Source organism: Diabrotica undecimpunctata, chromosome 5 (assembly GCF_040954645.1).
Source record: "Diabrotica undecimpunctata isolate CICGRU chromosome 5, icDiaUnde3, whole genome shotgun sequence".
NCBI lineage: Eukaryota > Metazoa > Arthropoda > Insecta > Coleoptera > Chrysomelidae > Diabrotica > Diabrotica undecimpunctata.
Window position 1 is genome coordinate 76,115,447 of NC_092807.1, and position 15,166 is coordinate 76,130,612.

General features: G+C 30.6%; 1 protein-coding gene across 1 annotated transcript in view; it reads right to left on the reverse strand.

Moving 5' to 3' along the window:
• LOC140441396 (uncharacterized) overlaps positions 1-15,166 on the reverse strand; it is a 343,618-nt gene that overhangs the window by 193,305 nt on the left and 135,147 nt on the right. The window contains exon 3 of the mRNA XM_072532110.1: positions 4,305-4,510. Within this exon, the coding sequence (XP_072388211.1) occupies positions 4,305-4,510 (206 nt within the window). The remainder of the gene's footprint in view (positions 1-4,304; positions 4,511-15,166) is intronic.

The following is a 15,166-nucleotide window of genomic DNA, read 5'->3' on the forward strand; positions in this document are numbered from 1 at the left end:
GATTATGTAGTATTTTTGCATATATTACATATATTTAATAACATTAACGTGAGGTTTTTAAATATTTCAAAAATAAAAAAGGAAAATTCATATTGGGATTCGAACTCACGTACACCAGCGTATGAACCAAACACGTAAAAGATTTGCCAATTAGACATGATACTAACGGATTTCAAAATTGACAGTTGTCTGTCATACAGTGATTATTTTGAAATGCAAAAGCCTAAAATAATTATGAACATTTAATAAATAATACAAAACATATCACATAAATAATAATATTAATATATATTATATTATATAAGTATATAACATTATATAATATAATATAATATATTTATAATATTAAATATATATACAAAAGGAACATTTTTATTCCCGAGGTAGGAAGAGAGAGAAAATATATCTTATGTCTCTCTCTTACTCATTATCTTACATATGTAATAGTTTCACAGATTCACTCCCGTGCAAATTTCCAACGCCGACCGTGCGTATAGAAGTATAACTTCAATAATGCCACTAAAGAATCACAGAGCATAATTCAAACTTTAGACCTATTTTAATACATGGATGCGAATCATGGACAAAATAGGAAAGAACTACGAATATATGAAAGAAAAATAATAAAAAAAAATGTTTTAACCTCATTATCATATCGCTTACCAATCCGTATAGAATAAGAACATATACTGAATAAAGAAAGCTCTTATACCGATATTGTTCAGGAAAATAAATCGCTTAAGGTAGATCGGACACATGCATAGACGTCAAGATGTCAAACTTGTAAAACTGGTATGGAAGGAAGTTAGAACAGAAGAATGCCACTTGGGCGTCTCAGTATGCAATGGAGAGAAAACTTCCAATCATATCTCAAAAAATTAACATTTCGTTTGATTACAGATTCGTGGAAAATCGACTAACTTGGAGAAAAGTTAGCGAAGACTCACCCAATGTTATAGCGCTACGTAACGATGATGATAAAGAGAAAGGAGAAACAGTGCCAAAAAGCAACAAAAATGGACTAATGGAGCAAAGCTGCTTCAAAATCTTGATTGGAAGGGATTGAAATGAAAGTATAAGAAATACAATGGATGAGGGGGATTCAGTTATGAGGGGCAGAAGCAATATCAGTACTATAATAAGGCGTATAGTCCTGGACTGGCTAATCGTTGGATAATAGGAAACATAAGTGTAGCAGTTTTAATGTTTTCTTGACTGCTACCTGGGATCGGGGAGCAGAGATATCAGTACCAAGTTAAGGCATATAGGAATTGTTGCTTGAACTTTAATATTATTAAATAGCACTATATTTTCTAGTAAAATCGTTATGACTTTACAGTAAGACAAATATTCGAACGTTGGTTATGGAAACGTTAAGGACATACCACCGAGTTCCCTATGTCGATATCCCGCAAAATCTTTGTAATAATGATAACCTAACCAAAAAAAACAGAGATTAAAATAGGCGCCAAGAAACTGTGTTATAAAACAGTCGAATAAATACAGATTCTCGATTTAAATATTCAAAAAATTTATGAACAGCTTACTAAAATAGAAATAACGCATATTTAAGATGCAATCCATTAATGGACCAAGGTACAAAGCACTCCTAGCATATGCTAATGATATTGATTTCATAAGAAACTCTCTCCCGTCCGCAAACGACATTAACAAAGTGAAGAGAGTACGAAAAATGTTTCACTTAAAATCAACAAAATGAAAACCAGCGATACAAAAGAAGAGAGCAATTCAATACATCTAGATAAAATAATAAAGTCAACAACTTCAATTTCGAAAGTATGGAATACTTTAAATATCTTAGATCAATAATCACGGTTAATAATAATGTCACTAAAGAAATACAGAGCATAATTCTTCTAAAATTTTTTAACCTCATTATTATATCACTACAAATCCGTATAGAATAAGAACATATACTGAATAAAGAAAGCTCTTATAACGATATTGTTCAGGAAAATAAATCGCTTAAGGTAGATCGGACACATGCATAGACGCTAAGATGTCACACTTGTAAAACTGGTATGGAAGAAACTTAGCACAGAAGAATGCCACTTGGGTGTCTCAGTATACAATGGAGAGAAAACATCCAATCATATCTTAGAAAATTAACATTTCAATTGAAGATTCGTGGAAAATCGATCAACTTGGAAAAAAGTTGTAGTTAGCGAAGACCCACCCAGTGTTGTAGCGCTACGTAATGATGACAATAAAGAAAAAAAAGAATCAGTGACAAAAAGCAACAAAAACGGACTAATGGAGCACAGCTGCTTCAAAATCTTGATAAGAAATACAATAGATGATTGATGGATTCGAGAAACTTGAGACTTGAGAAAGGCACTCTGCCGAAACAGCTGTAGTGATAAGATACAATTAATTTGGTGAAAGTTTTGAAAACAAAGTTTTTAGTATTTTGTTGTTAAATAAAATGGAATTAACATACGACATTATATACGCTATAATAACTAGACAACTTGTATGATACGGACATATAAGGAGAAAGTTTCATGAAACAATAAACTACCCAATATTCGTTATGAGTGAAATCGATATGAATAAAGAAAATGAGGAAAACTATGGCAAAAGGTAAAAAAAAGTAGTAATTAAAAAATGAGAGAGGTACCTTAATGTGCTTAATTAGGAACGAATTGAGATAAATAATCAAGACGACAAAGAACATTTTAAATTGATAAATCTATACGATTTTTAACAATGCATATTTATAGGTCATTTTCAGAGCCAACGTGCTAATTGTATGTAAAATGAAACTTAAAATGAAAGTAAGTATGAAAGATAAAACCGTATGAAACATGACCGTGAAATTTATATACCAATCTATAAATCTCTTTTAAAAGAATACTGACACCTATACATTATCACAATACTACATATCATAATACTAAGAAGTCTGTTATTTTAATCTAAGAATAGGCTTTATAATTTACGAGAGATTTAATTTAATGTATTTAAAATTTTCCAGGATCCGGTATTGTAATAAGAAACAAAATTTCACTACAAGGCATGAAAGCGTGTTAAATTTGACTTTAGATATTCTTTTTGAGATTTAAAGATTTTGTCTTTCTTCCCTCTACTCTTCCTTGCATGATGACGCGTAGAAGAGAGTATTTATCGTTTCGAACTATGTGGCCCAGATACGATGTCCAGATAGACAATTCGTCTTAACGCTTTTTCGTTTGAGACTTTTACAGTCCAAGGATCGCATTATTTCTCACAAAAGTGATTGCAGAATTAAAAAACCATCTTGTGCTTTGGCAGAGCATGTAATCGATAAAGATCATATTATGGATTTTGATAACATTAAAATTTTATGTAGTGAAAGTAATAAATTTAAAAGGACTTTTTTGGAAATGGTTTGTATTAGCAAAAGTGATAATAATTTAAACAAAAGATCAGAAATTCAAAATCTAAGTAAAATTTATAATTATATTCTTTCTTTATGATTTATATATAAAACTTGTAAAATGTCATATTTAATTCTCCATATATCTGTTACATTGTTTCAGACATCTGTAAACGGTGAATAAATCTTCTTCTTTTTGTTACTAAACAAAAAAGAATGTTTAAACGAAATTTTTTTTTTTTGGCAATATAATTGTCAAAAATAAAAAAATTTTATGTTGGCATTTATGACATTGAGGCTTATTTGTAATTGGTTGCTATTTTAACTTATTTATAAATTCAATTATTTTTGTATTAAAAAAATGTTTTCAAAATTATAAAAATTTTCGGAGAAACATTTATTAGATTAAAACATTTTTATATTAAATATTTTGAAGATGTATTAGCAGTAATTTTTACTTACTAAACTAATTTTTATTTGGTAAGTTAACAAAAATTGTTTTTTCTTTTTAGTTCAACCTTGTAAGATATTTTGTCTTTTTTAGCTCTTGATAATAATTGTAAACACAATTGAAAGCTCGAGATTAAAAAAATAGTTAACCAATAGCCCTTTTATTGACTCCAACCCATCCAAAACAGTTATATATATATATATATATATATATATATATATATATATATATATATATATATATATATATATATATGTATATATATGTGCCGGAAGCACATAAATAAAATCTGACTGACTTCAGAGTTTATCAGGCTGAAGGCGAGATGACGGAACACGTTATGTGCAACTACCCAGGGTTGGATAAGGCTCAATACATTTGAGCATTATCAACTCGATCCCTACGACTTCTAAAAGTGTCAACTTTAACCTAAGGATGAGCCAAATTTAAAAACTAAACGAAAATTTCACTTACCTTGATCTGCTACTATTCAACAACTGGGCGTTTTGACAAGTGTCCTTAAACTGTATTGGATCAAAGGAAAAACTATCACATCTTCTACAAACAATATAACCACATCTAATATTTTGACATTGAGCAATATCATGTTCTACCACAGAAAGTTCTTGACATTTGACACATTTCATGAGGGATTGGTTCTTGTACAGGCTTTTTCCAGTCTGAAATAATTTTTTAAATATTAACATTCAGGCATTTTTAAAATTTTTTAACACTGTGATCTCTGAATCTGTAAGTTGCATTAGATTTAATTAAAGAAAAAATATTTTTGCTGAATTCTAATAAAAAAATTTGGAAATTCATGTACTTATTGTCACATAATTTCGTTGTCTAATTCTAGATGAAACCATCAATCTAAATATGAACTAGGTCATAAAAAATGACAAAAAATTGTCAATTGTCAGTGTAAAAAAAAGAATAAAAATAAAACATGGCTTTGGATAATTCTAGAAAACATAAAAAAAATAAATAATCCTTTTAAGCCTTATGCGCGGTCTAACTAGATTTCTCCAGTTTTTATCTTGAGTCATACCGATATCAATCCCCTTTACTTGCATGTCCTCCCTAGGCGTCTCCGCCCAAATCTTCTTCGGCCATTTTCTCTTACTTCTCCCAGGAAATTGCTAATCAGCAATTCTTCATATTGAGTGATTAAAGACTCAACAGTGAACATGCATCTTACATATTATGCACCATGGACGTATAAACATAGATGGACCCAGCAATAAGATACCTTAAACACACACTGTTTTGAAGCTTCGATATTCCTGGACAAGAGGGTAAAGGGGAGTAAAACGGGTATCGATAGACTGTGATACTTCCTCAATGAGCATAAGCGTGCTTGAATTTTTACTCGCGGGGATAATTATTCAGACGTTAATAATTGGAAGTAGTGATAATGTATAAAAACACGTTTTTATAGAAAAAATAAAATACAATTTTATTTGCTTTAAAATTAATACAATAAAATATAGTTGAGCTCAAGTTAATTTTTTAATAGGTATCAAATAATCCTACGATAAAAAAAACAATTAAAAAATATACATTTGTCAAATTTAAGTACATACCTATATTTATTGATAATGTGTTAAAACATATTTTTTCAAATTGTGACAAATTTGTTTTAATACAATATCAATAGATTCCACGTAGTAAGGGTTTCTGCTACAAAATTATTTATTGATCATTCCAAAGCTCTTGCTGGCATTTGACATAAAATTATTTGCAAATATACCTACTTATTAAAAAGTAGGCGTGAAAATGTATAAATTATTGGAAAGCTATTTACCGAACAGAAATATTAAAGTAAAAATGGTAAATAGAAATAATAGAAGACGTTGGTATAGAAATAAATTTTTATTGATTGCGAAATAAAACAGTCTTAGTAAGAACGCTTCTTATGCGCACGGTGTTAGCATCTAAAGTAGTCCTCGTTTCATGATGAATTCCAATTTTAAAATATTTCTCAAGAACCAATTTTAAAAGTTGCATAAAGTGACCATCGATTGCATCTTCATCATACATATGGTCACCAAAATGCTCATAGATTGATTTTGGGACATTTCGTATGGTTTTATTAATCAAAATATTCATAAGGTTTTTAACTAGTCTGTTGTAGATATTTATAGTTTTATTAAAAAATCTGAAATATTTTTCAGCTTCCTTACAAGTTTAATTAACCAAAAAGGATGCTTTTGAAAGGTTTTTTTATACTGTTTTCTCTGTTGAAGTTTAGAGTAAGTTTCATCATTAATTAATATTATTTGGAAACCTACATAGAAAAATAAATGAGTTTTATTCATTTCACTAATTTATTGTTAATTCATGAGAAATATTAAATTAAAAAGCTACTAAACAGATCTTTTTAATCAGATGATGTCTACTTACAATTTAAAAATGTCTATACTAATTTCATGAACTAATATCTTGTTCAATACATTAATTAATATTAATAAACCCAATGGTACGCCTATGAAAGACATATTTTAAAATGTAAACACACAGGCTTCCTCAGTTCCTCATCTTAAATAATGTAAACAAACAGTACTTACAAATTAAATGAGACATTGGGATGTAAATATTTCGTTTTTTTTGCAAATGCAAAACTGTAGCACCATTATTATAATTTGTTTAGTTCACTATTTACAAATATCACTTAAAATACAGCCAAAATATCGAAAAACAACTTTTCCTCATCTTGGGTAAAAAGTAAACAAACATGGACATGACATGGAACAGCATTTGAAGTTTGACGTAGAGCCATAAGACAGAGAAATGTAAACATCGTTGCCATTAATAAATAGGTTTCAGTGCTTCTACATATAAAATAATTGGTTGATATCTGTTATACGCTATTATTAAATGATATGCACACTATGTGCACATTTGATGTTTTAATTACAATTAAATATATTAATATAAGTAATAAATTATTATTTTGGTTTGATAGCACCTGTAGAGTATAAAATAAATATAGTAATATTTTCAGCGGTACGTGAATAAGATATTTTAATAAAAAAACGTGACAACATTTGAAGGTGCTGAGAATGTGACCTAGTCAAATAATTTTGGCTTCACATTTTTATGTAAATAACTGAGTCCATCTATGTTTATACGTCCATGTTATGCACCCTCATTTTGGCATCAATTGGTGTCACCCTTAGCATTAATGAATGATATATGAGCATTTATTGTGGATCTGCCTTGCATAAAACCAAACTGATTATCGGATATTTCAGTTTCTTCGCGTATTTCTGTGTAAGGTATGGGCCTAAGTAGAATATCCCCGCAGTGTTCCTCCTGCTTGTCGTAAAAGCCGACTAAACGGAGAGGCGGTCGTTCTTTTGTCCGGTCTCGGCTGCTAAATGTTGTGATGCTGGCACGACGGGGCAAGCTTAGGACTGCTAAGGGAGGTAAGCGTGGTTGGGGACCGGAGTTGGTAGGCCCTGTCCCCACCTACGGTAATCTACCCCAGGTTAGAGCAGCCAATTCCAGCTGCTTTTGCCATATTCGTCATGAGAGAAGCGGCTGTGTCGGTTATCTATACCCTGAATTCAATAGGAGAGACAGGCGGGCACCGTTATTTCTTTTCGAAAGTAATATTCTTAATGCAATACGGCAACATTGTGAAAACTCACCCACAAATAACCATTGTGCCTGCTAGTATTTCATGAGCGTACCGTCGGGTAACATCATGGCCAATGACGTATAATATATAGACTCGGTGAACGCTTTAAAAAGTGTCCACAACATGAATACCTTTGTTATTGTTTATTGTTTTGATACGAAGTTGTATGCAGTTGTGTGTTTACATATTTCTTGTGACAAGCAAATTTTATTTAAAATTTTTGAGAGTCATTTACCTACTATTTTAGTAAAATGCCATTTAGGTGTCTTGTTTGTGGTCGCTGAAGTTCGAAGAGCGAAACGTTATCACTTTTCAAGTAAGTTATTTTTTATATGTATGTTTTATAAATATTAGGTTATGTTTTGATAGCCAGTGGAGGCGTTTAGTTATTATTTATTTAATAAATAAATAAATTATTATGGATTATACTGAATAATAAGAATTTCCATTAAATTTTTTGTTTTTTTTTTATTAAAATCATTTAAATATAATTATTCTTACTAATTTTTTTTTCATAGATTTCCTTTTGACGAAGAAAAAAAGGAAATTTGGATAAACATTTTACAATTAAATAAGAACAAGCTTTCCAGATAGTCACGTATTTGTTGTGATCATTTTGATTCAAATGATTTTATCATGAAATCTAGCTTTGTTCGTCTAAAAGAAAATGCAAAACCATTAGCTATACCATTACCTGTGGGTAATGTTTTTATTAAATTTTTACATTGGTATTTAATATTTATATAAATTTTCTGTTTATTGTTTCTTCTATACTGTTTTTTCTTTGCATACAGGTCTTCTAAAGACGTTAAAGACTTAAATGACAATTTTAAAGTGCCAGTTGCATATTTTTTAATTGACAGTTTTTGTGGATCAGAAAAAGCATCCTTAGTAAATCTTTGCTTAAATTTTATTTATGATTCAGGCCTAAAAGTCTATTCATTAACTTTTGATGGTGCTGCTGCCAACAATTTATCGATGGCCAATGCATTGATTTTATTTAACTCCTATTTGTACCTTCCTATAAACGACGATGGTAAAAGACTTTTCAAAATTATATTTAGGTTGCATTGCATCTGGTACTATTTCCAAATCTAGTTAATTTTTAATTATCTCTCCAGATTTGATCCAGGTATCCTTTTGCCCAACTTCCTGACATCTTATCTACCTTCTGTATGCTCCTATCTTCACATACTTCTCCATCCATATGTAATGAACAGAGATCAAGCATGACCTCCATGGTTGGGGTAGTCAACATTGCTCGTGTTATGATTAAGCATGCTTGTCGTTGAAGCTTATTCAGCTTATATTAAGTGGTCTTTTGTTGTTATTTAACATACCATATAAGTGCGCCATACGTAATCATAGATCTGACTAGTCATGTATAGCCAGTACATCGGTTTGGGTTTCAAACCCCAAATTTTCCCATATACTCTTCAACACGTAGAAAGGGAAACCTTTGCTTTGTTGGTTATTCTTTCCAACTGGGCGTTACATGTAAGCTGCTTATCTAATATTACTCCTAGATGTTTTACTAAGATTGATAGAGAATTTTTCCATGTCATACTACCTACTAAGGATATTTAATGTTCTTTGGAGTGTGCTGGAAAGAAAATTACCATATTTTCCTCTTACCATAATTACATCATCCCTATAGGCATGTACTTCTTCCCCCGTGTGCGTCAAGAAGTGACATCAAGTGATCCACCAGGAGTGACCAGAGGAGGGGAGAAAACACTCCCCCCTGTGGACACCCTTAGCAGTTTTGGCCAAAATCTCTCCTTGCACCTTTGTGACAATCTTCTATTCACTCAACAATATATTTTCCAGCATTGCTTTGATCCAGTTACACATAGTAACACACATTGATAGTGGATCTATTTGATAGGGCATTATTAAATGTGCCTTCTAAATATTCTCTCCATTATTAATTGAGTGACTGATTTTCTGAACTACTTCGTCCACTGCTGTTTCTGTTGATTTCCTTCTTTATATACATGCTGGTTGCCATTGAGAGAATCATCCCTCAAAGGTCTTTCCTTAATATGTCTATCAAGAATTTTTTCTGTTGCCTTCAACAAAAATGATGTAAGACTGATCAGCCTGTGCGATTTAGGCAGGGCATTATCTTGTCCTATTTTGTATATTCATACCACCATTACAAATATAGAAGTCTTTGGTATACACCTTATTTATAACATATTGTATCTTTATATACAACATATTGTATGTCTTAGGAAATAATTGAAACTGTATTTATTACGTTATGTGCATTAATGCGTTAATTAAATTACTAATTATGTTGCAAAATGTTTTATTTATTTCTTTTGTAAAGATTTTGATAAAAATTTATAATTGATTTGATGATTTTTGTTTGTTTGTTTTTAATTCATTACAACAAAACACGAAATTAGAATTAAAAAGTTTGTTGTTTGTTTGCACTCAAGTTTCCTATTAATTTCCTTCCTAATTCCTTAATATAAACTTCAAAAGTTGCTACATATAAGGATATTATTGCAACAGTGAAAATCACCAGGAACTGATAAAAAATGAATTAATAAAAAATTAAGAAGACAATTTGATGTACTGGATTCTTAAACTAATAAAAAATACAGGAAACTCCGAAAGTATACTTATGTAGTGGAGAAAGGGTCATCTAATAACGATATTAAAAAAGGAGGCCGAAGGATATCAGTAACTAATGTACTTTACAAACATTATAAAAATAATTTTTTCTCTTATAGACGAGAACAAAAAAAAATCATAAATATTTCATTTTAATTAAAAAAATAATTATTGTCATTAAAATATAAATGAGCACGCCGCTGTTCTGGTAAACATACCTTCAACCTTGAACGGAGATCTTTAGGACACCCGATTATATAGCGAGAATACGGGACTGCTTAGTCTATATATCATACGTCATTGTTCATGGCATCAAAACCAACGTGCAGTACATCTGTTAAAAAAACAAAATAAAAAAGGTGGTTATCTGTGAGAGAAAAGCAAATGATAAAATCGGTTTATGAGGGATTGCGTAGAAGATATCAAGATATGCTTATAGAGGACGTCGCGGTATTGTGTGGAGATTTAAGGAAAGTATCGGCTCGTACGGTTTTCCGAATAATTCAAGGTAACAAACCTATCCATAAAGGACGTGCAAAAATTGTATTGGACGATAGTACGAAAAGTATAATCCGAAGAAAAGTTCATGGATTTTATTTTAGGAACGAACTGTCCACGTTAAAGGCTATTCAACGAAAGTTAATGTAGACGCAGATGATACTTTAAATAAAATATCCATGAGAGTATTACAAAGAACTTTACATTAAATGGACTTTCGGTATGTGAAGAGAAATCGGAAAAGTTTGTTGATCGAGAGAGACGAATTAGTGACATGGCGGAGAAAATATTTGCAAAAAAAATCGTGATTTTAGACGACGGTAAAAAAATTTATTATACGGAGGAAACGTGGTTGAATGAGGGTCATACGAAATGCAAAGTATGACAAGACTTGAATTTTAAAAGTGCGCTACAGGCTTTCATTGAGGGACTTTCAATCGGCTTAAAAGCACCTTCGGGCAAAGGAAGACGTCTCATTATAACGCACATTGGAAGTGATTCAGGTTTTTTACAAGGTGGTTTAAATGTGTTTACCTCAATCAAAACGGGCGATTATCATGAGGATATGAATTCGGATGTGTTTGAAAAGTGGTTTTCGTGCATACTGACTCTTGTAGATCCTGGTTCGGTAATTATAATGGACAATGCACATTATCCAGTAGCACACCTAGAATTTGGCTCTGGGGGGGGGGGGGGGATTTTGGTTGGTCACCAAATTTTTTTTTATGATTTTACCTCCATTTTGAGTCCTTAAAATGTGTAAGTAACAGTGTCGGAATAGGGTCCTGGGGGCGCCACTGACATTATCACAGCCGTCGTATGGAAAAAATACCGACTTCTGCATCTCGAAAGGCAGATATAATAGATTGGTTAAAAAGTAAAAATATAGATTTTGATGAATCCATAATAAAAGTTCAATTACTTGATATAGTGAGCGAACATAAGAGTTCATACATCAGGTAGCGCAGAAGAATACAACCTTTAGATTAAAAGATGTCAAATTATTATTAGACCAAGCCATACAAAATATAACCGCTTCCAACTGACAGTCATGCATTAAACATACACAGAAAGAAGAAGATAAAATGTGGGACGTAGACACGCGTGTTGATGTTCTTATCGAGTCCATTATCATTACTCCAGGAGAAGACAGTAGTGATAGCGAATTAACAACAGGAAGTGATTTAGAATAAAAATATTTATTTAAAATAATAGCTAATAGGGACAGTTTTAGTGATTTTTTATTGCTACATTCGGAGACTACCTGTGAGATCCTTCGTCCTACCCGGTTATAATTTTCTAAGTAGGTATGTACCTAATAACTTTATTATTATTATGGCAAGTTTGTTTTTCACAATTGTAGTTTACATTAGGTTGCTGGGTCTAGAATTATTATTTTCTGTAAAGCAGTTGGTATTTATATGTGAATATGAACTTTATTAAAAAAAAAATAATGTACATTCAACCTGCTAGAAGTCGATAACAAAGCGATTAAGTTATTTTGAAACTATTACCTATTTACAAATTCATTCACATTTACTTAAAACTCTCATGTAGAAATTGATTGTAAATAAAAGTTCAAAAGGAAAAACAATGTTGTTTCGGAAATTCTATTATTTCCATTTTAATCGTATTTAATTATGAATTCCCAGGTATTATATTTGTGTTCTTGGAAATTGCTCAATTTGAATGCTACGTCTTGTTTAGTTTAAAACGCATATTATGACTAACGAGAGTCTTTCAAAAGGTTAATCTGACAATTCGTCACCATCTTAATGGTGGAAAATTTTATAAAAAGCAGTGGAAGATATTCTATTGGGGAAATGCAAGGCGATACAATAGTTATTAGTTATTCTTACGTCTATTACTAAAAGTTTCGTTTATATTTTTAAGTTATTTTCTTTCTTGTTTGTTATGAATTTAAGATATTTATAAAGGATAGGTTTTGTTTATTACAAATTATTACGAACCAGAAGTATATACGTAACATTTCATTATTATAAGGGAAGAAAGTTTTGGATTTAAAATATAATATAACCTCGACACCGTAAGGTACAAGAGGACGGGTTGAGTAAGTAAGTAAGTATAATTTAGCATTTGAGATGTAAAATAAACATGTACATATTTCTTAAACTAAAAATAATATAAATGAATGAAAATATTGAGTGTACATCTGGCTTACACAATTAATTGTTAAGGCGTAATATTTTGAATATAATATTTTTACATAACATTTTAACAAAATATATATATTTAACATAAATTAACAATTTGACCGTTGACGCAAAAATATTTTTATTTGAAAGTTCCCTATTATTTCCCTTATTTTAAAAATATACACGCCGCCATTGAACTACACTCGTCTCTCATCTTGGACCCCTCGAGGGCCTATCATTTCTAAGCGATAACCTGACTATCCTATTGAATTCAGACTATAGTAGCACCCATGCGTGTCGGCCTTACCGGCATGCATGGGTGCAACTACCGCTGGGAGGAGTAAACTTCATGAAAAAATCCGCAATCTTCGGGTGTTATGCGACCCGTGTCTATGGGATGAATGGCCTAGCGTCAGATGGCCTCGAACGGAGCCGTCGGGCATCCGAGAATGACATCTTCTCGTTGTATGGTAGCCTTAGCGAGGTAAGTCACTCGGTTACTCGTGGGATGTATATAGATATGGATAAAGGAAATGATGATGGAGGAGTGAGAGGCGAGCTCGCGAAACTCCCGTTGGCATGGTAGGTGTCAGAGTGGAGGGGTTAGGGGTATCAATCTGCCTGCTCTGCTCACTTATAACGTACCAATATCTTATTCTCCAGAAATACGGGAACCGTCAAACGACACTGAGGTCTCAATCTGCCTACTCCTCAGTGTCGAGTGACATACTGACATAATATTCCTCTTGATTTTAAATTTTGAGCAATTTTATGTTCAGAAAGTCCTTTCGTTATGGGCCGCAACAATAGGATTTCGTGAATCATTACATAAACACTTTCAAGTATATATATATATATATATATATATATATATATATATATATATATATATATATATATATATATATATATATATATATATACAGTATACTCCCTCTATAACGAACACGGTTACCCTCTATAACGAACACGGTTATTACGAGGTTTCGCTTATAACGAGATACATTAGATGTTCAGTGAAATTTCTATTGAACTATAACCGTCTATAGCGAGGCAAATTTGGTTATAACCAGAGAAAATAAGATTTAAAAACGTGTTTTTTACGTTTTTAGTCGGGTCGTGGCTATAAATAAATACCTTTTCAAACAGCCCCTCAATAAACTTAACTGCAGCCCGCAATAAACTTCTTTACAATGAATAAATACAACTGTTTCACATCTTTAGAAAATATGATAGAATGATACTGGACCATTTAAAGCAGTTAAAAATGACAGAGTTCTTAAAATTGCAGAAGCAATAGTTTATGTTATCCTTGAAAATACGCTTTATATATTATGTAGTTGGAAACAAATATAAGTACAGATTTTTTGTTTTAACGTATATCATTGATAATAAAAGTAAACAACTCTTTTATGTTTTAATATATTTCATTGACAATAAAAGTAAACAACTTTTTTTCAAAAACGCCATTCAAACAATATTTATTAGCATCTTATATTGCTCCGAATGGTTTCACTATAGGAAGTTAATGGTTTAGAAAATTACAGATTCATATGTATGCACAGTATTATTATTGTCTGATATAACGAGATCGGCTTATAACGAGGTAATTAGTCTGTCTCATTTCAGTTCTCGTTATAGAGGGAGTCTACTGTATATATATATATATATATATATATATATATATATTTCAAATATATATATACTTGAAATATATATATACTTGAAATATATATATATATATATATATATATATATATATATATATATATATATATATATATATATATATATATATTGTTATGATGTTTTATTTGCGAATGATTTCTTAATGAGCAATGAGTGTTTTTTAATAATATATAGGGTTTTTTATCGCGGTTCTCAAAGAATTAGTTTGTAAGCACTTTTTTAAATTATCTTTATTATATCTATTATGAAACACACATATATATTTAACATAGCCAATGTAAATTTAAAATAAACTATCTTTAAATTGTAATTCTTATGAAACTAATTAAATTATATAGACAATGTAAATTTTAGACAAACTATTTTTAAAATTGAAATTGTTATGACACTAACTAAATTATATTAACAAAATTTTGTACCTTTCTGTCACTGAATGCCTAAATGAAACTGTTCTCCACTATATAGATTTTAATCACCACTCAATGTCTTTTTGTGAAATTACTTTTTCTAATTATCAGCTTCCACCAATTTAAAATATTTTTCTTCTTAATAGCATTTATATTTATTCTTTTTTTTAATACACCAATATCCAATCACCAAATATATTATATAAATTTAATTTTCAATTAATACTTTCTTCCATTATCCAATCACCATTTATATATATAACATAATTTTTAATCTTCAATAATATTCTTCTAATATACTTTCCAATACTATCA